At 40.7% G+C, this 27,195-nt stretch overlaps 1 protein-coding gene across 2 annotated transcripts in view; it reads right to left on the bottom strand.

The window, feature by feature from the left end:
- kcnj5 (potassium inwardly rectifying channel subfamily J member 5) overlaps nucleotides 1-27,195 on the bottom strand; it is a 52,729-nt gene that overhangs the window by 9,797 nt on the left and 15,737 nt on the right. Inside the window, exons 2-4 of one of the 2 annotated variants that reach the window (XM_061782929.1) lie at nucleotides 24,806-24,888; nucleotides 19,129-20,002; nucleotides 8,652-11,066 (exon numbers count right to left, since the gene is read on the bottom strand). In XM_061782929.1, coding sequence (XP_061638913.1) covers nucleotides 10,693-11,066; nucleotides 19,129-20,002; nucleotides 24,806-24,868 — 1,311 coding nt within the window. In that variant the 5' untranslated portion in view covers nucleotides 24,869-24,888 and the 3' untranslated portion in view covers nucleotides 8,652-10,692. Of the gene's footprint in view, nucleotides 1-8,651; nucleotides 11,067-19,128; nucleotides 20,003-24,805; nucleotides 24,889-27,195 lie in introns of those variants that run through there. The other variant, XM_061782930.1, reaches the window with a different exon arrangement.

Here is a 27,195-nt window from a genome sequence, read left to right as displayed (position 1 = left end):
AAATGGTATTTTTAAGTGTTGCGTAACACACATGAACTTCTACTGAAAAGTTTTTCGAAATCAAAATCAATTCCATCCAATTTAAAGTATTTTTGAGGGTAATGTCAGATGAGTTTTAAATGCTAATGATTTTTGGGATCAACAAGAATAAATAAATTACATTGGTTCTGGTTTTGTTAATCAATAGACAATTTCAGAGTATCAAAGTAATCTTTTTTTAGTTTGATGTTCAGAATCTTTTTCTTTTCTTAACTGACTAGCAAACTGTTTAGAAATTGCAATAAAAGTTATAGCAAACTGAAGTGACACTTGTGTAGGGTAGAAATGCTCTTAGAACAAAGGGCATCTTCGTCATGGAGCTCCCAGACAAAGTAAAGCGATTAGTTCATTTGGAACTTGCGTGGAACTATTGTTTTATCTTTATCATTGATGAGGTCTTGCACATCTCACACACATTTGCTCACTTTCTCCTACACATTCAAAGGCTCTCAAGTAGGATCAAATTCAGCACGTGAGTTCAAAAGCATCCTATTTTCCCAGACAAAACAGGTTATTGAACTGTTTAAATAAGAAATGAGAATGGCTGGTAACCAAAAGGGTATTGATTATCTGTCTTTACCAAAAATTTGCCTCATTCTACAATGCTCTTCTGCATGCATCACTAGTACAGGATGTCCGTTTTTGCAAGTTCTCATGATGTGTTGAGGCTGGTGAAGTGTATATTTATGTGGTTTTATGATGGCTCCCTTAGTGTAGCTTTAATTCATACAAATGCTATTCTGTTATCCACCTACATAGAGAGCTTAAATTGGTACAGTAAATCAAATCTAGTCCAAAGCACTAAGTAGTGCTGGATTACAGGAGATGAGTGAGACGTGCTGTGCATATTTTATACACTTTTTAAATACACATCCTGTTGTGCACACTAGTCATTGAAGAACCTTGGAAAAACAAAGTGTACTGTATCAGAACTTTAAAGTGGTAACACTGTCAAAAGCTGCTGCTGCTGCTGCTGCTTCGATGAGTACAAAACAAATCTTCAAGCAACTTCGTGTCATAAATACAAATGACATTTTGGACCTGACAGATGCTAATGTGGTGGTTGGCCTCTCAAAATGGTTGCGAGCAAACACACTGTCTGCCCATGACTTGCAGCCCTGGCAGCTTGTTTACTTTCCCTCTATAGTCAGCGTAACACTGGAGCTTTGACAGTCAGCTATTACATCAGAAGATGTATAAATAATGGCATTTGTGATAGCGTTATAGAAGAAAATGTACAATGGCCAGCTATTAAAAATGGTCACCACTTGGGTTGGACAAAGCAAATTGGCAGCAAATGGGTATCCCAACTAGGTTATCTAACACTAACTGATAAATCTGGGCTTCGTGTAGTCTGTCAGGTTGGGTTTAGTAATGTTTTGGACACATAAAATGAGGTCATCAGGCATTCCTTACTGAAACAGGCCCTAACCCAATCAAGATTGTTTTCGATGTGCTTACACAGCAGTATGAGTCATTCATCCACCCATCCATCCATCCATCCATCCATCCATCCATTTTCTGAGCCGCTTCTCCTCTCTAGGGTCCCGGGCGTTCTGGAGCCTATCCCAGCTATCATCGGGCAGGAGGCGGGGTACACCCTGAACTGGTTGCCAGCCAATCGCAGGGCACATACAAACAAACAACCATTCGCACTCACATTCACACCTACGGGCAATTTTAGAGTCTCCAATTAATGCATGTTTTTGGGATGTGGGAGGAAACCGGAGTCCCCGGAGAAAACCCACGCAGGCACGGGGAGAACATGCAAACTCCACACAGGTGGGGCCGGGGATTGAACCCCGGTCCTCTGAACTGTGAGGAGGATGTGCTAACCAGTTTGCCACCGTGCTGACCACAGAAAATGTGCGCTGTAAATTGACTCATCCGAGTCTATCAATTAGTCTTGATTCACCTGTAAAGTAAAACTTATTTTCAATGCACAAAACATTACAATAATGAGCCAAGGTTGTCGGCACTTGGTTTATTAAAACAAATTAAGGGCAATCACCACTCGTCTTGACTCTGTCCTTCAAAACAAAGTGAACTGGAGGGTGCGGTCTGAAATGGAAGTACTTATATGGTGGTCTATAGAGCTTCTCATGAGAAACTTGTCATTCTGAAATTTCAACAGAACATGCAGGATAATGCAAAGAATCATTGTGAAGATCAATCATCATGAAGTCAACTCATATGTTCACTTGATGTCAACGGAGTGAAATTAGACTTTTTAACTGCAGATTTAAGATTCATTAAAGGGGGAAAACTCCAACTCGACTTTACCAGCCGTTTGGTAAATCGCTGAGCTTGGAAATGATTTTGTTTTTTGTTTTCATGTGCGCTTTCCAGCAGCAGAAATTTGGGAGAGAAGCACTCTGAGAGGATAGAAATTGTCATCAAAGGCGAAGCTCTGTTTTCAGCCATGATGAAGGCAAAGGTTTCTCTGCCTTGTCAAGCTTTTAATCACGACCCTCTCTTCATAGCAGACATTGTTTAATCTGTGTTCAGTCTTCCATGTTTCATGTTTGAACAGATTGCATGTTGGTACATTTTGTCTTGTGGGAAAAAAACAGGTCATTGTCAGTGTAACCCCATATTTTTTTGCTTTTTGCTTGTTTTGTTTGCTTGTTTTGAACGTTGTTCCAAACTGCATCACCTTACTGCATTTCCTGATTGGTTGGCTGACTATCTATGTCCGAAGACTCCTCATTAACTTCACAATCACGTTTACTTTCGATTCCCAAGGCTTACAGCATTTTGTTGCAGACAGTGCAGAGATCATCCTTTCCAGGAAACTCACAGAAAAGACTTAAGGGCTTTTGACATGACGCGCACATGAGGATGTACGATGCAGACACACAATGCATCTGTATCTTACACAGAAAATAAGGTTGGAGGAGTATCATGAAAGAAGCCAGCTCTTTGTCAACATTCTCAGATCTAGACTGGAGTTTGGCATACTTATTTAAATACAGTATTGCCATTGACATTCTTTATAGAAACAAATGATAAAGCACATATAAGACATACTCTACATTTACTACAAACTATGATATGCTAACAATGCCAAGAAATTGTGTGCTTGGTTTATTGACTTGTAGAAATTGAAAGGGAATCACATTTTGGGTCCTGGGCGGCGGTCCCACACTTAGCACATGTCAATTCCCGCCACTGGTGGTGAACCTTCTCAGTTTAGAAAAATGAGCCCAAAAGCACAGTGAAAAATCATCCAGGTCCCAAAGGAACTCAGGGCAACATCTAAAGAACTGCAGGCCTCCCTTGCCTCAGTGTTCATGACTCAACAATAAGGAAGAGACTGGGGGGAAAAATTCCAAGGTTCCAAGGCGAAAAACACTGCTGACCAAGAAGAACATAAATGCTCGTCTTACTTTTGCGAAAAAACATCAAGACTTTTGGCAGAATATTCTATGGACTGATGAGACGACGGTTGAACTTTTTGGAATATGAGTGTTACATCTGGTGTAAATGTAACACAGCATTTCAGAAAACAATAGCATACCAGTCAAACATGGTAATGGTAGTGGGATGGTCTGGGGCTGTGTGGTCCTTAAGGACCTGGACGACTTGCTGTGATTGATGGAGCCATGAATTCTGCTCTTTAACAGAAAATCCTGAAGGAGAATGTTCGACTATTAATTTTAGACCTCACGATGAAGTGCACTTGGGTTCTGCAGCAAGACAATGATGCAAAGCAACCCAGCAAGTCAACTCCTAAAAGGCTTTAAAAACACACACACACACACACACACACAAAAAGAAGGTTTTGGAGAGACCTCGTTGCAGTCCGGACTTTTGAAATGCTGACAATTGAAATGCTGTGGCATGAGCTTAAAAAGGCCGTTCATGCCCAACAAACCTCCATCGTTGCTAAATTAAAACAATTCCGCAAGGGAGAGTGGCCCAAAATGTAAAAGACTCATTGTCAGTTACAGAAAACACTTGCTATCAGTTGTTGCTATTGAGGGAGGGCCAAACAGTTGTGTTTAGGTTTATAGGGCCATTACTTTTTGCACACAGGGCCAGGTAGCTTTGAATAGTTTTTTTCCCTTGATAAATAAAATCACCATTTAAAAACCACATTTTATGTTTACTTGGGTTATCTTTGACTGATATTTGCATTTGTATAATGATCTCAAACAATAAAGCAGGCAAACTATGCAAATAAAAGGATTTGAGAAGGGGGGTAATTTTCACACTGTGTTTTTTATCTTAAAAATTTTGACCAGTGATTAGGTTCCCGATGTGCAAGAATGTAGATCAAACAGACAAAAAACTAGCAACGAAAACAAACCTCCCAAATTATTTTCACTGCAATTGCTCTTTTTCTTATGTGTCCCCTTTCATTCCGACTACAATTGCTACACATGCATTATTTAAAGGAGAAGCAGAGGAAGTGTATTAACGAGCCAGTTAGCTGTATAAAGACGAGTTGTCCTGCTTTTATATTCTTGGTAAGTTTCCGACTTGCTTTTAGGAAAATGGTATGCACTTCATAAACATTAGACTGTAGAGTGAGTGTTTTATTTTATTCACTTGCAAATGACGATACTTTTTAAAAATATATATATTTTAATGCATGCAAACACGACGGTGATGTGACAACTAATTGAGGTCAGACAATACAACGGACTGACTGATAACGAATATCTAATATCAGCTTTGATGCCGAGTAGTTGACAAAAATTAAATCTATAATGAGCAGAGACCTGCTATTTTTCTCTTTTGAATAGTGTTTGTTGTCTATTATTGTTGGGATTACTGTATGCTCAGAAGGCACAAGGGATATGCAAATTACCACACCAGGACGCAAATTAATTGATTCAAACTCCGAGGCGAAAACGTTTTCCTTAAAGTTCTTTGCTAACGCCAATCTCTCTTTCTGTTGCAAAATGAGAAGCATATCCAGACTTCAGAATTATCTCGTCACCACTCACTGCTCTTTAATAATGCCAAATTAGAAGAGTTTGATTCGAGTGTAGGTACAGTAGAACCTCTGAGGTTAAAAGAAAAGACTCGACACTCGTTCAACTGTTTAAAAATATGCCCCTTAAGTAGAATTCCCGTTTTTTGTTTTTTTTTTACCTCTGAGGTTTTGTCGCATGCAGTATCATAACTAAGCATCTCTCTCTCTCTCTCTCTCACTCACACACACACACACACTCTCACGCTCTCTCCCTCTAGCCACACATGCTGTCCCCACGCACAAGCTCCTGCCTGCACCTGCCCTGCGCAGAAATTTCAATGTGCCATTCGAAGGATGAATTTATTCATCGTACATTATTCAATTTTGAATCAGGCATTGCCGTTCTAGGTTCCAAAATGTAATAGCCCAGACAGGAATAGCCTTGACAGCACACTGCTGGGATTCTGTGAATTTGGACCACACATCCCCCACACCATCCCTCTTGAATGTAACATCATGTTCCTGTTCTTAATACAGTAATGTGCTCGTTAAATCTGAACCTTGCATAGCGTTTCCTGTGTTTCTTGTCGCTAGGCAATAGTTGTTTGGTTGCATTTATCACTATGTCAATGTCTTCTGTATTTGCAGTCACACACAAAGCTGACTCAGGGATCGTGCTGAATTTCACATTCCCTATTTAAGCGTTGAGAATCCATCAGATGATAGTTTTCAGAAAATGTACCTGCTGAAGTGTATCCACTTTTCTCTGTGTCAGTAAAAACCAATTGAAATACAATAGAACCTATCTAAAAATGTCACTTTGGAAAATGCTGTGTCCCATAATTTCTGGACTGAAGTGTCATAATGTGAGTTATTGGCATATCCCATTAGCCAGCATCATATGACAAACTGTGTGTGTGTTTTGCTTTTTCATTTGCATTTTTGACACCTGACAATGAGAGGATGAGACCAATATTCACCATGACGTAAGCAGACTCAGCGTTCAGCTTCTCGTGATATCTGTAGATGATCACCAGAAGTCATGTGATTGAGTGAAGTGGAGCTTCTGTGACTGTAGGCTGTTAGCCCAGCGCTTTGTAAAGATAGGACTTTGATTTGGATCGTGTGACTGTTGTGCATTTTGAGTCATCAGTTTGTTGTGTTTGATAAGAAGGAACATGAGGGAAAATGTAGAGTGCTGCATTATCTTCTTGCGTTAGCTGCTAGCGAGCTGTCAACGGATGTTAGCTCTTATCTCAAAAGGGTTCCCAAAAGCATTTACGAGGGTTTTGCCTCAAGCTTTGGCACACAACAAGATGCGCTGCACTGATCGTTAAAACACATCTTCATCATGTCATGCACTGATAAACCAGTTTTCATTTACCTATATATTGCAACCGCAGCATTGTCAATTTGTTACAGAGTGCCATGTCACACTCTTCAAAACTAAGGTCATTTCTGTTCTTTAGTTTGCAGTTATCTGCACATAAAATAAATCACATGCACAAATAATGCTGACCTGCTCGTTCATGCGTGAACACATTCACAAGAACATGTTCTGTTCTTTTGGCTGAATTATGTTTATTCCCATGAGAACACATAAAACAGATGACATTCCTACAATGAAAGAAGATGGCTCTCTCACAACAAACCTATCGTTTAGCAAATGGGATACATATGTAGATGCAGTGAAAATAATTATATTGATGCATCTGTGATACAAGAAAATTGAGCATTTTAAATGATATGATTTTGTCAATGACAGTTGGATATTAAAATGTCTTTGTATTGTAGAAATGTTATAATTTGCATGCCTAGAAAATACCCTGTATCTTTCACTGTACTAAATGTATTTAGAACTAGAGGACGTAGGGGTCACCTCATGCAAGTCAATTAACTACTGTCAGCCATGGGCCACTCGGAAGCACGTGTCTGCTTCCAAAACCGCTCACAGGGGCCATTAAATAGAAGACAAAGGGCAGTTTGGGAAACAAGTGGAGGCTGAAAATGGGGAAGGACAAAGAACACTTCAAGTAATAGGGTGAGGTCTTCTCATAATGAAGAAGGCAAATATCCCAGATGGTGGAGATTACACAGAGAACCTTTTCCTATCATTATCAGCAGTCGTGTCTATGCAGGTAGAATTCCTTATGAATAAATATTACAAGGCCAATAAAAATAAAATTCCAAGTTAATGATTATTTGCTAAAAACAATAAAGTTGATCAGTTTGAACATTAATTATCTTGTCTTTGTAGTGTATTCAATTAAATATAGGTTGAACATGATGTGCAAATCGTTGTATTCTGTTTTTATTTATGTTTAACACAACGTCCCAACTTCATTGGAATTGGGGTTGTACATAAGCACACATGGTGCCTTTCTTTTTCCTAATGTGACTCTGTGAACATTTCATAAAACCTTTGAAAAATACATTTTATATAAAATCAAGAGCCACTTATACCTAGAACCAACATGCATCAGCCAGCAGCAGTCGTCTGGTGGGTAGTTTGATCAACACTGATCAAATATACCATCATCTTCCTCCTTATGCAATGCTAAATATTATAGCAGGGTTAAGGATTGAAAAGTATGTGATAACTGTACATTATTATTTGATTTAAAAAAAATGTGGCTTGTCACTAGGAGAACAGTGCTTATCATTGCCAGGAACTTCATTGCACAAACATCTAGGCCACCATTAGATTTGTTGTTTTAACAATGCTATAATTACTTTGTATAATTTGAATGTCACTCAGCAAAGCACAGACCTGTTAAGAAGAAGAAAAAAAGAAGTTTATTCATCTGTTCATCGGTTAACAAGCTACTTCCTGGTTCTGGGAGGCTAATGAAAACGTGGGCGATGCCAGTAGGATTTGTGGTGCTTTTATTGGACTGGATTCTTCAATTGATGCCATAAATTACTGTATCTTCAGTTTTATCAAGATTATCCCGAAACTTTATGGCTTATTCTTCAGTCAATGCACCCCTCAGCAAAGTTGGTCAAATACAAAAACGTTTTGTATTTTTGTGTTTTGTATCAGTCCTACAAATGATGGTTTTTGCTAAATATGAATGCCATAAAAAGGTTAGAACGTCAGTCCATAAAACCAGTGGTGGATGAAGACTTTTCCACAATACTGTGTAATACTAGTTATTATTATCATTGTTTATTTCAAGATGGTATTGTAGTATTAAAGTCTGCCTTGGTCTCAGGACTGGTCTAGAGACCAATGAAGAGTCACTGATTGTAATTTAGCCCACTCAGGTTAATGTTGAAACAAACAGAACAAAAAATGCCTTCATACATCAGAGAAAAAAGTCTAGTTAACAAGTCGGACAATGAATGAATGAAAAAATAATGTGAAATCAGGCTTCAAAATGGTCAAGAATGGAGACATTCTTTCAGCCTTCAGATTTTCTGGGAGTGTTGCTGAATGCTCTGAAAACCCCGCCTCAGCTGTCAATATATAAATTTTTCTCTCTCACTCTCTCTATATATATATATATATGTATATATATGTATATATATATATATATATATATATATATATATACATATATATATATGTATACATGTATATATATATATATATGTGTATATATATATATATATATATATATATATATATATATATATATATATAAATATACATATATATATGTATATATATATACATAGATAGGAACTCCTTGCCTGCGACCCTACTGAGGAGAAGCGGCTCAGAAAATGGATGGATGGATGGATATATATATATATATATATATATATATATATATACACACACATACATATGACTGTGATTGGATATTGAAGCAGATTAAAGTCGTGTAACCCAGCTGATTTTCATCGATTGAGCATACCATTCATACATTCCATTTTCGATCTCACACTGGCTGCATGAACATCAGCTTCATTAACCACTACACCATTCTCCTATTTCTTTTCTTTTCTTTCTTTCTTTTTTTTTTTTTTTTTTTTTAGATTTTTGCAAACATGTAATATAAACCAGTCTCGATTTTGAACAGTTTCGGCCTTGGTGTTGATTTGGTTTGATCTCCTCAAAGTTTTGGTCGTAACGTGTGTCTTGGTTTACAGTATGTGGTCGTGACTAAAACACTTAGTCTTCGCACATAAATCAATTGGCTTGGCTTCTCTCACTTATTGCCATGTTTCTGTACATTTCCAAATTCTTGCTGACCACTGTCCATTTGTACTGTATTTACAAATGAGACTTAACAATTGTAGGGAGAGCCCTGGTGGGGAAAAGAAACTGGAATCTTACTACCAATCAATCAGTCACACAGTCTTCTTTTATCAGCTTCTGCTTCACCTAATTACCCTGAAAATGAGCATAGAATGAGGTACAAGCTGGTTTCTTTTGGGGCTAAGCTCCCTGTGTGCGAGGGACAATTAGTCACGAATATGACGATATACACAAAGAATGGGTTTCAGAAAAGAAAACTGCATATTAGTTGAGTACAGGTTGCATTTGGATCGCTTCCTATATTGTATTTTCCTATAAGCAAACTATTAGCCTTACATATGCCATCCTACTGATGCAGGACAGAGATGGGGGAAACTATTTTCTTCCATCATTATGGAGTAGCATGTGTCTGAATCAATACACTTTCAAATTAGAGCATAGCTGTATCCATAAAGGCCAGCACAATCTGTCAGGACTACTGGTTTCTGCACAAGTTTCTCATACAATCCTTAGACAACTTAAGCAGGGTACACACATAAAGATAATCCTGAGTCCGAGCCTGATTCTCCCTTTTGCAACCTAAATCAGAAAACACCCAATTATCTGATGACTGATGATTATCCTGACAGTTCATCCTGTGGTTTGAGGGGCGTTAAAATAATTGTATCATCCTCAATTAAAGACAATAGTAAATGTTCACTATTTATGAAAAAATATAATCTGCGGTGTGAAGGATTAGGACATCCCAGCCACAGGCTCTGGAACTGTCAAGCGTGATGAAATGATAGGCAATCATGAAGTGAGCTGCCATAAAAGCATAAGAAAACAAATGAGTGGCAACAGACAAAGTTCACAGTGAGAGGACTTCAGAATTGGAGGATCAACTCATTGAGTTGAGTGTTATCCAACTCTTACCACAAGAGAAATGTCAACAGAGAAGTCATGGCAAGAAATTCTTAGACGTCTCGCTGCTGCTGCTTTTTTTTTTTTTTTTTTTTTTTTACGGCCGTCTGGATGCTCTGCTGTAGATTTCTGCCTTTCACAGGTCAGTCCGGGTACTATGTAAAGTCACGTTTGCTCAAGCGAGACTTCTGGTTTGGAGGACAAGACTCTGATTGTCAGAGGACAGATTAAGTGTGTGATGTGCTGTGTTATAAGTACACCACACACAATAAGAACAATACAATTGCTATATTGTCTTCCTTTGTTGTCTTTGTGTGTACCCCGCTGTAAGCTGCATTAGCGGTAAGTGTATATGATTATAGGATTATAAAAAGACAATCGGTACCACCAACTTTGAAGTGAAGCTATAGACGCTGTATGTGTGTCAGTACTTGTCTAAAAAAAAACAATCTATACTATAGATTGACACTGTAGTCCTGTAGAGGAGTATTGCATGTTTCAGAGGCTGGAGGACAGTGTTTTGTTTCTCCATACCTTGCCAATGAAATAAGCTGGGCATTGACAAAAATAATTATAATACTCTTCTGTCCTCTCGGTCAAGTTTTTGTCTCGTGGCGAATCAGTCAGGGAGTCCATCAGCAAAGGGCGTCTCCTCCAAAGCGGCTGCTGAGCCATTAGTCTCTCCTTTGTCACATCCTGATTCTCTCTCCTCCTTGTCCTCATCCTGGCTTAGTGGATCCAAGCCAGACACGCCAAATGTATGTATTTTTGGTTCCGGGCTCAGCAGTGACAACTGAGGCAATAGCGGCCCGTCCCGAAGCTTCGCTGCCATTTGCTTGGCGCTACAAGCGGGGGTGTTGGTCTCGTAGACGTCGTGGAAGTTGTTGTAGTCGACCTCATAGAAGCCCTTCTCCAGGGAAAGAACAGGTGTAAAGCGGTAGCCCCAAAGTACCTCTGTGTCCAGATAGGAACTCCTTGCTTGACACGTCATCCCTAATCCAGTTCCAGGCAGATGTATACATTCACACATACATCCAAAGTGGACAGGTAAACAAACACACACAGAGATGAAGAGAAAAGGGGAGAGAGGCGTCAGTAAATTATTCATAGAGACCCTAACTGCATAAAGAAAATCCCAATCTGTTAAACAATCAGATGTAGAAATTATATTGCTATAAGCACTGAATATTTAAAATCACCAGGCTGTTTTCTGTAGGCAAGATTACCAATTGTGAAAAGCAGCTATACATTTTTCAGCTCGCTATCTGCCACAGTTCTAAAGCAGTTTTCTTGTGCAATAATTATTGGGTAAAAAAACTACTATTAGAATCTTATCCAATACAATTACGGTCACCCTGTCATTTCTTTTAATAACAATTTTAAACCGACTGTATCACCCTCAAACTGCTAGTCAGGCATATTCTATGCAAAAGCAAGAACACCCACGTTTTTGGGCTCGTTTTTTTGTGAGCTACAATTTTCCTTCCGTTTTTTGTGTGTGTCTTTTACAAGAAAAAAGAGAATGCAAGAGATAGTGAATATGTAAGTTACATGTCAAGCTGTCTTCTCCTATTCCTCGAAAGGTGAAAGGATTTCAGTGGATTCATCCTTTATACCAAAAACATTGCACACAATTTGCTCACTCTGCTGCTTCCTGTGATGCATAGCGTGCATTCGATGTGATCAAAAATAGAAGTACAGTGGATTCAGACTGATGTGGTGTCTTATGTTGCTGCACAGGAAATGCTCATCGACCTTTCTTTTTTAATTCCCTTTGTAAATTGATGGCCTAGTTTCTATTTTTAACTTGTCGAATATTTGTCTTTTTCTGTGACAGGATTATAAAAGTTTGCTTTTATTTCTTTTTCGTAGAAAATGTTTTGCTTTTCTTAACTGGATGAGTAATGTGTATTTATGTAGTTTCTCAGTTCATACTTTGCAGGTCCAAATGTTTTGCTGTCCTTTGATATGTAAAATAAAAATGCCCAACTAAATTTCAAAAAACATGGACCGATCAAGGGACAGTTTTTTGTGTGAAATGGACGTACCACTACACTATAAGGTAAATACCAGACTTTACGATACAAACTATCACTCCAAAAACAGTGGAATCTCTCATTCCAAGGACACCAAAAGTCATAACTCATATTTTTTCCCTAATTCGAACAAAATGGGCAAACATCTTCCCCAAGCGTTTTTCTCTTTGCTTTATCGTGCATATGACATAAAAAAAATGTCAAGATGACCATAGAATCCGAAATAGAATGCACTGCCAACATAGGAAGAAAAAAAACGATACACACATCTCTGTCCTGGTTGCTCAATAAAATATGATTAAAAAAAATCAGTAGTAAAACAAGAAAGTGGAATTTACACCATTAAGTGAGCTGCATTAAGGCTTTATGTAAAGCGACTTGCCTCCAAAGCACACGCATGTTTGATATTACATCGGCCACTTGTCATCAACAGTTAAAACATGAGCTGTAGCTTTAATAAAGGTTTTATGATGCTGACAGTTTGACCCTGGAAGGGATTCACTCTTTTTATTGTTTCCGATGAATTGTTTCCAAATTGTAGTTCGGGCAAAATCCTGTAATGTACTGCATTTGACCTTGGCTGTTCCACTGCCTCTCTGTCTACTAAATACTGTGTAAGGTCACCGAGGTGAAATCAATACCTATAATAATTGAACCACATTACAGTAATCGACCTCCATCCAGGATTCTGGTATAGAAGCACCCTGTTAAGGCAGACCTTTTAACCCATTTAAGTAGAAACATAAAAGAGCACTTAATACAATAATTAAGCCTGTGCTCCATTTAGGTGGGTCGCTTCTTGGTTAATATGCACTCTCACCTAATGGGATGAAGCAATCTTGAGTATTTTTTTGACTGTGTGTGTGGAGGTCAACGCTAATTACCAACAATGCGCATATGTCACATCCCCATGATAATTCTGCTAAAATGGGGTACTTAACATGTTTTCATGTCAAGTGTTTCTACAGTGTGGAAACAGTACAGCCCGTCTTGACAAGGTCATACACACGTGTTTGTTTTGTTCTTTGCTCCTTTGTAGTTTCCCCTTATGTTTCCCCTCAAGGCTTCTCATATATGCTCAGGTCTTGAGCTGACTAAGCTTTATTACTCTGTGGAATTATTTGTCCTTGTTTCTGTCGGTTTTTGTCAAATCAAAAATAAGGTGATTCACTGGTTAGAGCGTCAGCCTCACAGTTGTGAGGACGCGGGTTCAATCCCCGGCCCCGCCTGTGTGGAGTTTGCATGTTCTCCCCGTGCCTGCGTGGGTTTTCTCCGGGCACTCCGGTTTCCTCCCACATCCCAAAAACATGCATTAATTGGAGACTCTAAATTGCCCGTAGGCATGACTGTGAGTGCGAATGGTTGTTTGTTTCTATGTGCCCTGCGATTGGCTGGCTGTACCCCACCTCCTGCCCGATGACAGCTGGGATAGGCTCCAGCACGCCCGCGACCCTAGTGAGGAGAAGCGGCTCAGAAAATGGATGGATGGACAATCCAAGAGGACTTTAGCAAAGAGTATGTCTTCCGTATACTTTGCTTGCATAAAAGTACTGAATATCATTACTGTCCAGTTTCAACCGTCACATTAGCCTTTTTTTGTCTTATGAGCAAGATGAAAAAAACAGTATTTGCATCAGACGACCCATATTGGACAAATTTAATACTGTGAATAAAATGTTCAGAAATTTGTGTTTAATATATTTCACTTGTAAATAAAAAAAAATTAAGAAACATGCATTTGTGAGATAAGCTGCACAACAGAGTTTGTGTGTTGTACCCATGTTAACTGTGTCAAATATTCACTGGAGGGCAATTCACCCCTCAAACAACAGTCATCAACCTGGTTGTTTTGGTCATATGAGCATTATCAGTAAATGGAATGAGTTATGGTCTGGACTGTTACAGGTAAATATTTCTTCTTCTTGCAAATTAGGGCTGTAAAAAAAATCGTCAAACTCAGCTAAGTCGACTACAAAAACCGTTCTACTTAATCATTTCTGACTCAAGGTTATAAAAAATATTAATAAAAGCATATTTGTGCTGTCCGGAACCAATTTGCGCCACCCGGAACCATTGGACCATTGTCGATGTTTACCTCACGGACATTTGTTGCAGAAGGACGTATTGTTGGGCCTGTGAAAAACGACAGAGGAGCGTCTGTAAGTGATTTCTAAAATACGATTAGAAGTGTAATGTACACGTAACATAATTTATGAGTTAGCTTAATGGTAGTTAGCGTTTTTCCCACTACCTAAAATGGTAATCGATAGCGCGCTAATGCTAATCGCGAGTGCTAACTGTTTAGCAAAGGCTGATTTTGTTGTCTGAAATTCTGTACAGCGTTTTTACCATACACTCACACCAGCATATGCAGTTTAAGGATAGAAGTGTAGCCCTCTAAATTAGAATAAAGTTCATGTTAGTAGTAAAAAAAAATAAAAAAAATAAATAAAAAGTAAACAATTCTTTGGGGGGGAGGGGCAGTGATTACTCGAGTAATTGACGAAATATCTATAAGATAATTAATTCTAAAAAGATTTGATAGTGACAGCCCTACTGCAAATTCTACAGGAAGTCTTTGATAAATGCCACATCTGTGGGGGCAAGCACTGCCATCATGGTAACTGAAGTTCAGGGTGAGAGTTTCCATCATAGTGCCTCCACCAAAAAGTGTTATTCTACCGGTGCAGCAAGCAGCCTAGCGTTCTCCCCATTTCAGATTCCATGTTGGGTGAAGTGGAATCTCTAAACATGACTCAATAGCAAGAGCAGAATAAACTCTTTGGCACTGGTGGTGAAGATTTGGAACATTGTACATGGGAAAAACATTGCACATAGTCAGTTGTGCTCCTCATTCCAAAAATGTATTCCTTACAAATGGGGCATCATCCATCCATTTTCCGTACCGCTTATCATCAGTAGGGTCGCGGGCGTGCTGGAGCCTATCTCACCTGACTCCGTGTGAGAGGCGGGGTACATCCTTAAGTGGTCGCCAGCCAATTGTACACATAGACAAACAAACATTCTCACTCACATTCACACCTACGGACAATTTAGAGTCTTCAATTTACCCACCCATGTTTTTGGAATGTGGGAGGAAACCGGAGTACCCGGAGAAAACCCACGCAGACATGTGTCGTACATGAAAACTCCACACAGGCGAGGACGGATTTGAACCCGGGACCTCAGAACTGTGAGGCTAATGATGGGGCATCATCCATCCATCCATTTTCTGTACCGCTTATCCTCATTAGGATCGCAGGCGTGCTGGAGCCTATCCCAGCTATCTTTGGGGAGAGGCGGGGAACACCCTCAACTGGTCGCCAGCCAATCGCAGGGCACATATTAACGAACAACCATTCACACTCACATTCACACCTACGGGCAATTTAGAGTCGTCAATCAACCTACTATGCATGTTTCTGGGATGTGGGAGGAAACTGGAGTACCTCGAGAAAACCCACGCAGGCACGGGGAGAACATGCAAACCCCTCACAGGTGGGGCCGGGATTTTAATCCCTGGTCCAATCGTGCACCGTTCCACGATGGGACATTATTTAAAAGGAAAATAAACAGGCTCTGCAACAGTTTACATTTCTGGGCCAAAAGGTATTGTTACAGCATAGAAATAATCTATTCATCAGTGTATGTTGTGCTTGTACATAACATTTTTGGCTTATGCAGATGTCCAACTATTCCTTTATTGGCTAAAATATGAATACATCAGAAAAAGCATGAGTAGCTCGTACTGTTTATAAGATCTATTATTACATAAAGACTAGATTGTGTTGCTAAAACACTCCATATTTCATATATAAATATTATAAGAGATAGAAGATGACAAAACTGTCATGGACCCATAATGAAAACAAGGTTTGTTGTCGGCAACATGGACGCACATGACAGGAACTCTGACACAGAAACTATAGATGTTTGCTCAGCTGAATGTGAAGTTGTCAAAAATAATAACCAGAATAGATATCTATAACAAACACAGACACAAAAAGGTTATGAGTGGATTGTTCTGCTATCTGTGGTCAGCTATTATCTGGTTGCCCTGTAGACATTCCATATGCAGTGTATTTCATTAGATGCAATCTGCACACATATTGGTTGACAAAATAATGATGGTTGGGGGAAAAAAAAGGTATCACTCAAGTTTAGAGGCATTAATAAAAAATTTAAGAACTTGCATCTCGGGGATTTGACTGTCTCTTCTTTCTGAGAGCACATTGTTGACTTTTTCTCATTCATGTATTTTCTTGCAAGAATGAAACGTTTGACTGGGAGATTAATCTCTTCAAATATTTAGTGACAGTGCACATTATTAATTTGAACATTTACAGTATAGAACCAACTTTAAAATAACATGGTCTCTTATGGGTGGTTCTTTTAGATTAGTGTAATTCTGGAAAATGAAAAAGAAAGATAATGTCTATAAAAACTGTAGTTAGTTTTTTTTTCTTGATAGAAAAAGGGATATGTGTATTTGAAGAAGGCTTTCATTTATCTTTAGTTGGAGCTTTGTACTTGCAAAACTGTTGCCAGACAACACCAACTCTTTGCTGAGCCAGTATTGCAGCAGCAGCTTGAGAGGGTGACCTCATGTCCCTGGCGCAAATGTTCACCTGCCATTTTACAGCAAAGAGGCAGCAAACACCCGTCACTGCTTTGTGAAGAGGCATACAGGGACAATGGAATGATACAGTGTATTGGTGACGCAGTGGCATAGCTCTGGGATGGCTCTCTGCCAATGTAAATGGTATTTGACAGTGTGCAAGTTGAGCTCAACCTAACTGTACTGGCACTAACGCTACCACCATGTGATATCAAATTATTAAACTAAGCTAATTTGAATTTCTCAGGCGTAGGCTTGCGACTAGTTTTAAGAGTCTCAGGGGGACAGTGTGTGGGTGTGGGTGGGGGGTGGTGTAGGCAATGGCCAGATTGGCCCGTTGGCTGGCGGTGAAAGACAGCGACGATGTAATCCCTGAACGCTACGGCGGTTTGTCCTGGTGAAGCGAGGAATGATTTAATGGCTGAGTCAAGTATCCAGCAGTGTGATCAGGGAGCATGATGACTACTGGTGCTTTGGGAGAGAAAATAAATATAAAAATCCAAAGTGAAATAGAGCAGAAATGTTCAGATGCATGCAAAGCCATGCCTGATCGCTTCAGGGAGCGTTGTGCTTTGTACATTTTTGTCCAGGAGTGTAAATCCTCCCAATCAGTCAATGTATCTCATTTAAAGATGCATTTAAATGTGCCCAAGAGCATACATTAGTACCATGTTTCATATGTTATTTTATAGCAATGTGTTCAAAATAAATGCATTATTATTACACATTCAACACTGGCCAAGAAAGAGCTTAAGGAAATCACAATACCTACTTCAGTCAAAACAGACAGAAAGCTCATTAGAGCAGACAATAAACAGCTAGCTATGGGCCATTTTAATCACATCATTAAAGTGAACTCCAATTGCAATGACATGTTTGGTATATATGATCTCTTTCGACTTGAGTAACATAACAATAAGATTCAACTTTTGATAATCATTTCCAGATTTATATATTTTTACAAATCGTAATTTCAACATAGGCTGCCATTGTTTTTTGTCGCAATGCATTCTGGGTAGTGACGTCAAATGGGGATGTTCCTGACGCCCGGAGTTTTTAGCAGTAGCTACAGTAGCAGCCCCTGGCAGCGATGAACGCTGTTCAGCCATTTCAGTTTGAGCCAGAGTGTCATCAGGGAAAGGAGTGAAGGAAGTGAGGAAGACACAAGAAATGAGGATGAAGATGATGGGTGTGAAGAAACTCGAGTTGGTCATATACAGTGGTGTATTTGTAGCTACGGCTAAAGTGGGCTGATCAAGGTACGTGGCCAGCGCCTCCTGTCTTTCTGCTCGGCTTTCGCTTGTCACACGCGGCCGTTTAGGCTCCTTGTGAGGAAAGAATAAAAAGAAAGAATCTGTGCTGAAGTGACGAGAACACAGCCGCGGATCTTTCAGCAGCTCAACTCTTCCAACCGCATCCTCCCCCTTCCGATCGCATCCTCCCACCGTTTCCTCAACTTTCTCTCTTTGGGAAAGCTATGAATGCTTACCTCCTTTTTTGTATTCTGTCCTGATTGGAAATTGCATCCAAAAGCGGCACAGCATTTTTAACTCTTTTCGCTGACGATAAGTTGTTCGCAAGTGGCTAGCTTAGCTCCACAGAGAGCAGCAGCGTAACAATTTTCCAACAGCTATCTACGTCATCATTCCCAGAATGCTTTGCACACGCTAAAACATGGCGGTGATAGTGTATCAAATTATTGTCTTAAAAAAATCTTTTTTTAAACTTATAGGAGTAAATTATAAATATATACCACTATATTTCAGTAGTAGAGGTCAGTAGTTGTAAAATTAAATTTATTTGTCATTTCAATCAGAGCGCACTTTAAGATTTGTGACAAGCCTATCTTTATAAAAGACACAACTTTGAATGCTTTTCAGTAAGATGTCATAAATTCTTGTGTAGGGAAATAGGAGGGTTTTTGGAACTTTACAGAAATACCTTGTTCCACCTGTCTTTTAAATGTAACCAGCCTGAAGCAGTTTTGAAGGGCTTGGCATTTACCCAAAACAAAGACAAGCAGTGTGGGTAGCTAAACGTCACTCATTTTGAAATAAACACATCAACGACAACCTTGGGTAGCAGCAACTACATGTGTGAGGCAATATGGGCAGTTGTTATCCTTAAGTGACATATTTTTATAAGTAGAGTTGTAGGGTAACTAAAAACCAGCAGATGTGTACAACTGGGTCAGCTTTGAGAAATACTCAAATAATGAATTGCATTTAGTCTACATCCCACTTACCGTACTAACTGTCTTCTCTCTGCGTCCATTACAATATTATTTCTTAAAATTTATTTTGTGAATATCTGTCGAGTGATTTATCACAACCCTGCTGTTTTAAAGTAACCTGACCCCAAGCCTGTTTTCTGCAAACTGTCAATATACTCGATTTCATACCTGTGGCCTCCACCATGCCCTCAAGGATGACCACGATCTCGAATTCTTCCTTCTCCATTTGTGCCATGGACATCTCCCAGAAGGGACTCTTTTCATTGATCTCATGTGAGATGATAAGCGGCGACACCAGGAACAGGCGATCGTCTCCCGTGTCAAAGCCGATGTTTATGTCAGTTTGGTTGAGCGGGATGAACTCCCCCTCCTTGGTCTGCTGCGAGCGGATAAGCTTTGCTCGGATCGAGGCTTCCACAATGTGAGAATTCCTCAGGTCCCCCACCCGAAACATCAGGCACATCTTGTTGTCTCGCACCGATATGACAGCATTTTGCGAGAACATGAGTGTCTCGGCGCGGTTCTTTGGCTGTGAGATCTTGACAAACATGCACCCGACCATCATGGCATTCACAATGGAACCGAGTATGGCCTGCACCAAAAGCAGTATGATACCTTCCGGGCATTTTTCCGTAATAACACGATACCCGTACCCAATGGTGGTCTCCGTTTCAATGGAGAAGAGGAAGGCCGAGACAAAACTGTTGAGGTTCTCCACGCAGGGGGTCCAGCCCTCTTCATCTGCATGCAACAGATCCCCACGGATGAGCGCAATCAGCCACCACAGAAAGCCAAAGAAAAGCCAGTTGACGACATAAACTAGCGTAAAAATAAAGAGACTAAGACGCCAGCGGAGGTCGACTAGTGTTGTGAACAAGTCACTGAGGTAACGGTAGGTCTCTTGCACGTTTCCATGATGAACATTACATTTGCCGTCTTTTTGCACGTATCGCTGACGTGGCTTCTTGGCGGGGTCGTATATCAAGTGTGTTCGCTCTGTCGAGATCTGTGCCTCCCGTAAGTGTTTAGGAAGCTTCTTCACCTATATGGAGAGGACAGATAAAGAGGAAATGTCAGAGAATGTGGATTATAAGAGTTTTTCCCTACTCTTCAGTAAACCACAACCGATCTTAACATTTTCTCTCAGGGTACAATCATGTAATGGGGAAACATTTTTTATGTGATTTTATTTTTCTCAGTGCTACAAATATTGACTGTCTGGATTGGAGTATGGTGTACTCATTGCTACTCATGATGATTGCATTTGATTTTTAAAATGATTCAATTCGGCTGATATGTTCTCTTTACTAATGCCTCCAAAAATGTCCTTTGTGAACTGCATTTTATATGCAAAGGAGCAGGTTGTAGTAATACTCAATGAATTGTTGGGACGAAAATTTAGTGCACTTGTTGGTTTCAACCAGTAGAGACTATTGATTCAGTATCAACAAGTTTGTTGTCGAACAAACAGCATACTGTCATCGCTATGGAACATCTCCTGGGAGCATTGTTTAAAAAAATAAATAAATCAAGGCCAAAATTCTCCTTAAAAATAATACACCTGCCCTTAAAATGCCATGACACATAACTTACTATATTTTCTTTGGAAATCTCTGTATTGCAAGTATTTAATTTGTAATTGTGTGTTTTGCATTTTAGAATAACAGAGATCAAAAGAAGCAGATGTAACACCAATGCGCTCCAGGCAAAAAATTCAAAATGAGTGAATATTTGCAAACAATGTTTATCATTTTAAACATTAAATATCATGTCCGCGTAATGTATTCAATTGAATATATACATACAATGTATATTATATATATATATATGTATATACAGTATTTGCAAATTACAATAGAATGGTCATATTTAGTAAATGAGAGGAGAGAGATGGAAGAGGCCTTTAAAAAGGTCTTAAAAAGTCTTAGGTTCAGCTTCCTTCAACCTGCAAATACCGTGAATTAATTAGCAGGTTCTCAATACAACACAGGCTTGAAAACATGGGTTTAGAAATTATTCCATCACTATAATGATAATATTCTTAAAATTATCAATCGATTAAGTGATTCATTTTTAGTCAAGGCCAAGGTGCTTTCATTGTCAATTCTTCAATATGCGTGACACATACAGAAGATTGAAATTACAGTGCTCAAGGGCCCGCGGTGCTACAAATAATAACGTCAATATAAAAAGCTAAAAACTATGGTATATACAGTATAAAAAGTATTCATTTAATGTGAAAATATCAAAGATCAGGTGACGTGTGGAACATAGTCAAGTTCAGAGAACCAAGGCAAATAAGACATAAATTCGATGACAAAACTCCAATGCTGCTAAAGTGGCTGGTGCGACCCTGATTCTGGTGTTTGTGCGTGTGTGTCTGTGTGTGTGTGCGCGCATGTTCATGTACTGTATGTGGGGTCTCAGAGTTCAGGTGGGCAGAGGACAGAAGAGGTAGAGGAGCAGAGCGGGGAGAGAGTGCAGATTCCTGACAGCCTTTGTCGGCTAGTCCTGGCCCGCAGACTCTGCAGTCTCCTCCCTGATGGCAGCAGACTGAAAAGCCTGTGTGATGGATGTGTGGCATCCCCCGCTATGCGGAGGGCTTTGCGGGTCAGGCGGGTGCTGTAAATATCCTGCAGGGAGGGAAGAGAGGTTCCGATGATCTTCTCAGCTGCCCTCACTATGCGATGGAGAGTCTTGCGGCAGGATGGGGTGCAGGCTACGCACCACAAAGTGATGCAGTTGGTCAGGATACTCTCTATGGTCCCTCTGTAGAACGAACATATGATGGGGGTCGGGGCTCTGGCTCCTCTCAGCTTGCGCAGGAAGTAGAGATGCTGGTGAGCTTTCTTGGCCAGTGACGAGGTGTTGCTTGTCCAGGAGAGGTTCTCAATGATATGCACTCCCAGAAACTTGGTGCTGCAAACTCTCTCCACCGCAACACCACTGATGTTCAGGGGAGAATGCTGGGAGTGTGCTCTCCTGATGTCCACAACAATCTCCTTGGTTTTTTCCACATTGAGGGAGAGTTTTGACCGTGCGCCACCCGGCCAGGTGGCTCACCTCACTCCTGTAGTCTGTCTCATCCTCGTTACTGATGAGACTCACCACAGTTGTGTCGTCTGCAAACTTGATGAAGAGGTTGGAGCTGTATGTCAGTGTGCAGTCATAGGTCAGCAGGGTGGAGGGCGCTCAACACATATCCTTGAGGTGCCCCCGTGTTCAGAGTGATGGTGCTGATGTGTTGCTGCCGACCCGTAGTGCCTGCAGTCTTCCTGTCAGAAAGTCCAGCAGCCAGTTGGACATTGAAGTGTTGAGCCCCAGCTGGTCCAATTTGTAGATCAGTAGTTGAGGGAGGATGGTATTGAATGCTGAGCTGAAGTCTATGAATGGCAGTCTGACATATGAGTCCTTAGAGTCCAGGTGTGTGAGGACAGAGTGGAGGGTGGTCGAGACGGCGTCATTGGTTGACGGGTTGGACCGATATGCAAACTGGAAGGGGTACAAAGATGGGGGAGGGAGGACTTGATGTGGTGCATGACTAGCCGCTCGAAGCACTTCATCAGGATGGGGGTGAGTGCTACCGGACAGTAGTTGAGGCAGGAGGGAGACGACTTCTTCAGGACCGGGATGATGGTGGTGGCTTTGAAGCACGTGGGGACCACACCCTGACTCAGGGAGGTGTTAAAGATGTCCGTGAAGACATCTGTGAGTTTAGTTGCACAGTCCCTCAGAACACAACCAGGTATGTTATCTGGGCCTGGGGCTTTTCGTGTATTGATCCTGTAGAGAGATCTTTTCACGCTGTCCCGGGTCAGTGTCACCAGGAGGGGGTGGGTGGCGTCTTGTGTGCAGGGGTTGTTGTGTGCCTCAAAGTGAGCAAAGTCATTTAGCTCATTTAGCAGGGAGGTGGAGCTGTCGCAGGTCTTTGGTGAGGGTTTATAGTCCGTAATGGTCTGAATACCACGCCACAGACTCCTGGTGTCACTGCTGTCAGTGAAGCTTCCTGGAGTACTCCCTCTTGGCCTCCCTGATGCCACAGGACAAATTGGCCCTGGCTGTCCTGAGGCCCTCCTCATCCCCAGATCTAAAAGCCGCGTTGCGGACCTTCAGTAGTCTGTAGACCTCCCCCGACAGCCATGGCTTCTGATTAGCACGGACGGTGATGGACTTAGTGATGGTGACATCATCCATGTACTTGCTGATGTAGGCAGTAACAGTCTCTGTGTACTCCTCAAGGTCTGTGATGGAGTTGTACGTGGCAGCCTGTTTGAACATGGTCCAGTCTGTGGTGGCGAAACAGTCTTGAAGTTCCTCAAGGTACCCTTCGGGCCACACTCGTACCTGTTTCCTAACTGGTTGGGAGACTTTAACCAGTCGTCTGTAAGCTGGCATTAGCATAACAGTGAGATGGTCTGAGGTGGGGGAGGGGAACGGCCTTGTAGGCCCCTCTCATTGGGGAGAAAACATTGTCCAGAGTGTTATTTTCCTGTGTTTGGAAGTCAACGTTTGAGTAGAGTTTAGGAAACACAGCCTTGGGGTCAGCATTGTTAAAGCCTCACACCTTACAGCCTCACACCTTTTATGGCTGGAGTTCGGAGGAATATAGACTGCTACAAACAGCATGGCAGTGAATTCCCTCGGTAAATAAAATGGCCGGCACTTCAGAGCCATAAACTCCAGTAGCTGTGAGCAGTGTTGACTGACCAAAATAGCGTCCCGGCACCAGGCGTCATTGATGTAAACACACAGTCCGCCACTGCGAGTCTTGCCTCCCGCGAGAGTTCTGTCCACTCGGTAGCATGCTAGCCGGTCGAGCTGAATGGCGCTGTCTGGAACGCTGCTATTAAGCCATGTTTCCACAAACACAAAAACACAGCACTCTCCCACCGTCTTACGAGTAGATCGAAGCAGTCAAATGTGATCCAGCTTGTTGTCCAGAGAGTGTACGTTGGCTAAAACGATGGAGGAATAGCCGGCTTGTGTGGTTTAGCCACTAGCCTAGCTCGGATGCCTCAGCGCTTGCCATGTTTCTGCTTCCTCCTCAACCCGTCCATGGTGCAGACAGCAGTTCCGTAGCTCCTCAGTGAGAGTAGACTTTAATGCGGTAAAATTAGTTCTGCCCATGTGGAGCAGAAGGTTATGACTCTATCTGCTTCTTGGAACAATGACTAAAACGGACTAAAACACTCGGATGTATAAGACAAAAAACACGAAAACACCGTTTGTTTGGGACAGAGAGCAGTTACTTGTTAAAGCAGTTAAAGTTACTTGTTTAGTGTATTGCACGTATTAGTCTTCAGCCTTGCAGTTCCGATGACTAATTTTGTAAAGTATCTAAATAACCACCTTGAAGATGCTTTGGTTGTCTTTTATAATAAAATCAGCAAGATGTTTTATTAAAAACTGGCATGTTTCATTGAGATGTCAGGTGCTATTCACTGCACCTCTTCATACACATACATTCACTTAGCCCGGTGGGTATTGAGCTTTCAGCTATCAATTCGAGGTGATCTTAGGTTTAGGAACGTTTGGACGAATAATTGAAAGACGATGCTTTATTGACCCGCACTCCAATTAGTTCTTTGATGACAATGCATTCACTCAAAGTCTGTGGACTCCCTTTTAGCCAACCGTGCCTAATCCCCCCTTTTGGATTCTATTGATGAAGATATTCCCTTGTTTTTATATTTTACACAGCTTTAAATGAAAGACAAAATAGAAAGCCCAACAGGCTTGACTGAGCGATTGATGAAGCTGTCAAAAGCAGTGCCAGCCAATCTTTGCCCCTCGTAGTCAGTAGAGTCACTGGGGGTGATGAACAGGTTTTGCTCATTAGTTTTACCTGTGCAGGCGTGACACCTATCTCCATGTTGCGGTCCATGAGGATTCTGGAATCTCCTGCCATTCTCAACTGAAGCTCAACACCTACAGGACATGAGAAAATGTTTCCATTATAACTCAGACAAAAGTTGCCCTTTTTTAGTTCTTAACATTAAAACCATCCATCCATCCATTTTCCGTACCGCTTATCGTAGGGTCGCCGGCGTGCTGGAGCCTATGCCAGCTGAATCTGGAGTAGTCACCAGCCAATCACGGGGTACATATAAACAAACAACTATTCGCACTCACATTCTCACCTACGGGCAATTTAGAGTCTTCAATTAATTTACCATGCATGTTTTTGGGATGTGGGAGGAAACTGCAGTACCTGGAGAAAACCCACGCAGGCGCCGGGAGAATATACAAACTCCACACAGGCGAGGCCGGATTTGAACCCGGGTCCTCAGAACTGTCAGGCAGATGTGTTAACCAGTTTTTCCACTGTGCCGCCACATTACAACCAAACAATGCAAAAACGAGTAAATACAAAGCATATGTGCATTTAAAAGCTTTGTCTACTGAACCCCCTATTAGTTGAAAAGAACATGGGCATTAATACATTAACAATGTTGTTTTGATTTTGTGAAATACCAAACTTGCAGGCAAATAATTTTTTTCAATTTGTCATTATGTCAATACTGTCGGCAACTATGAGACAGCAAACCAACCCACCACAGTGCTTTGAATTATAAGGTTTAAAAGGTTACATGCTCTACAAATGACCACAATTGCATGTGTGTACCATATTTCCCTAAAGGTTAGCCGTAGATGTTTGTTTACTCAACTGCCAGGCATAACAGGAATCTATTGAGAGAAGTGTTTATTAGTACAAAGGCTCGAGCTGGACTACTTATTTTCATCCCTATCAATGACGCGCTGCAGTTCTAAGCGGAACAAATTCACCCCTTGTTTCCGTGCCGTCTCATTTTGATCGACGGACCTGCCTAAACAGTGCAGTCAAAGCAGACCAGTGGGAGTGCTGCTCATTTGTAAGACCGTGCTGATTCATATTTTATTTGTTGTAGCCTATGTTTTATTAATAAAAAATTGGTTTCTTCTCAACCAAGTTCCCATAGCTTATTTTCAGAGGCGGGTAGTAACATGCTACATTTACGCCGTTACTTTTACTTGAGTAACGTTTTGGAAAAATGTTACTTGTCAGAGGAGATTAAATACAATGAACTCTTTACTTATACTTGCGTGTATTTACCAGGAAGGATCGCGATTCTTATTTCGTATCATTGTGCTGCATTGCACTTGTGCCTTTTGATTTCGTCGCAGCGACGTTGTCACCGCCAAGTTTGGGATCAGAATCACGTGTTGCAGAAGCAACAACCTAAAATTAACTCACAATGAGCGTCTATCACACGTCTATGTATACCAGTCATACTGTACGTACACTATATGTCTAATAGACTGTGAAGAACAATAAAGGAGCGAGGAGGGACAAATGTTGGAGAAATAGGTCATTGGTTCCTCGATGTTATCATTTAATGGAGACTGCAATTCAAGACGCTGTCACGTCATTTTCGTGTCTCACAAATCAGTCGTCTCCGTGTCTTCATTTTTGCGATATATACAACATATTTATATACTACACTGTATATATACTTTTATGTTTCAAGTGGATTCAAATTAAAGTTAAATATGATCAACACTTTTACCCTTCACAGTGTACCATAAGGCAACACATTAAGCATTTCAAGTGGAAAGGTTTAGGAGGCGTAGCAGTTTTCGCTGTCCGTATGTTTCAAGCTACCGACGCCATCTGACGGAAAAATAACCTAATTCTTTAAATGTGTGATAGCGTGGGGTTGTGTAATATAGATATTCAATAGTTCAGTGTTGGTACTTTTCAAGGTCAAACTTTCATCAAAAGTGTGTACTTTTTAAAGATGAAGGGATAGTGCATAAACTTGTTTTGAGTTTTAACACGTTTACCTTACCATGTTGTCACTATGCATTAGCCTGGTGACCTGCCTTTAGCACACCTCCTTACATCAAATGTGGAAGTGCTCCGTGCATAGAGTCCATATACAACTCACCGGCCGCTCACCACCCGCCCTCTACATCTCTCACTAGAAGCACATATTTTGAGTGACTTGTAAATATGAATTCAGTGTTATGTTGCTTATGTTTTACGTGGACTATAACAACATTGTAAACCCATTAAACTTTTTTATTGATGCGGCCAAATACATTTGACACAATGACATCCTACATATTAGAGACTTTTACTGCATAGTAACCATGAGCCAATGTAATTAAATAATTTCAGTATTAAAAACTACCTAAAATAAAACAGACTCGGGAACATGTGCATATTTAAACCAGAATAATTAAGGAATGAAA

This window comes from Phyllopteryx taeniolatus, chromosome 8, assembly GCF_024500385.1.
Source record: "Phyllopteryx taeniolatus isolate TA_2022b chromosome 8, UOR_Ptae_1.2, whole genome shotgun sequence".
NCBI lineage: Eukaryota > Metazoa > Chordata > Actinopteri > Syngnathiformes > Syngnathidae > Phyllopteryx > Phyllopteryx taeniolatus.
The sequence above is the reverse complement of the archived record's forward strand: the minus strand, read 5'-3'. Positions and strand labels throughout refer to the sequence as shown.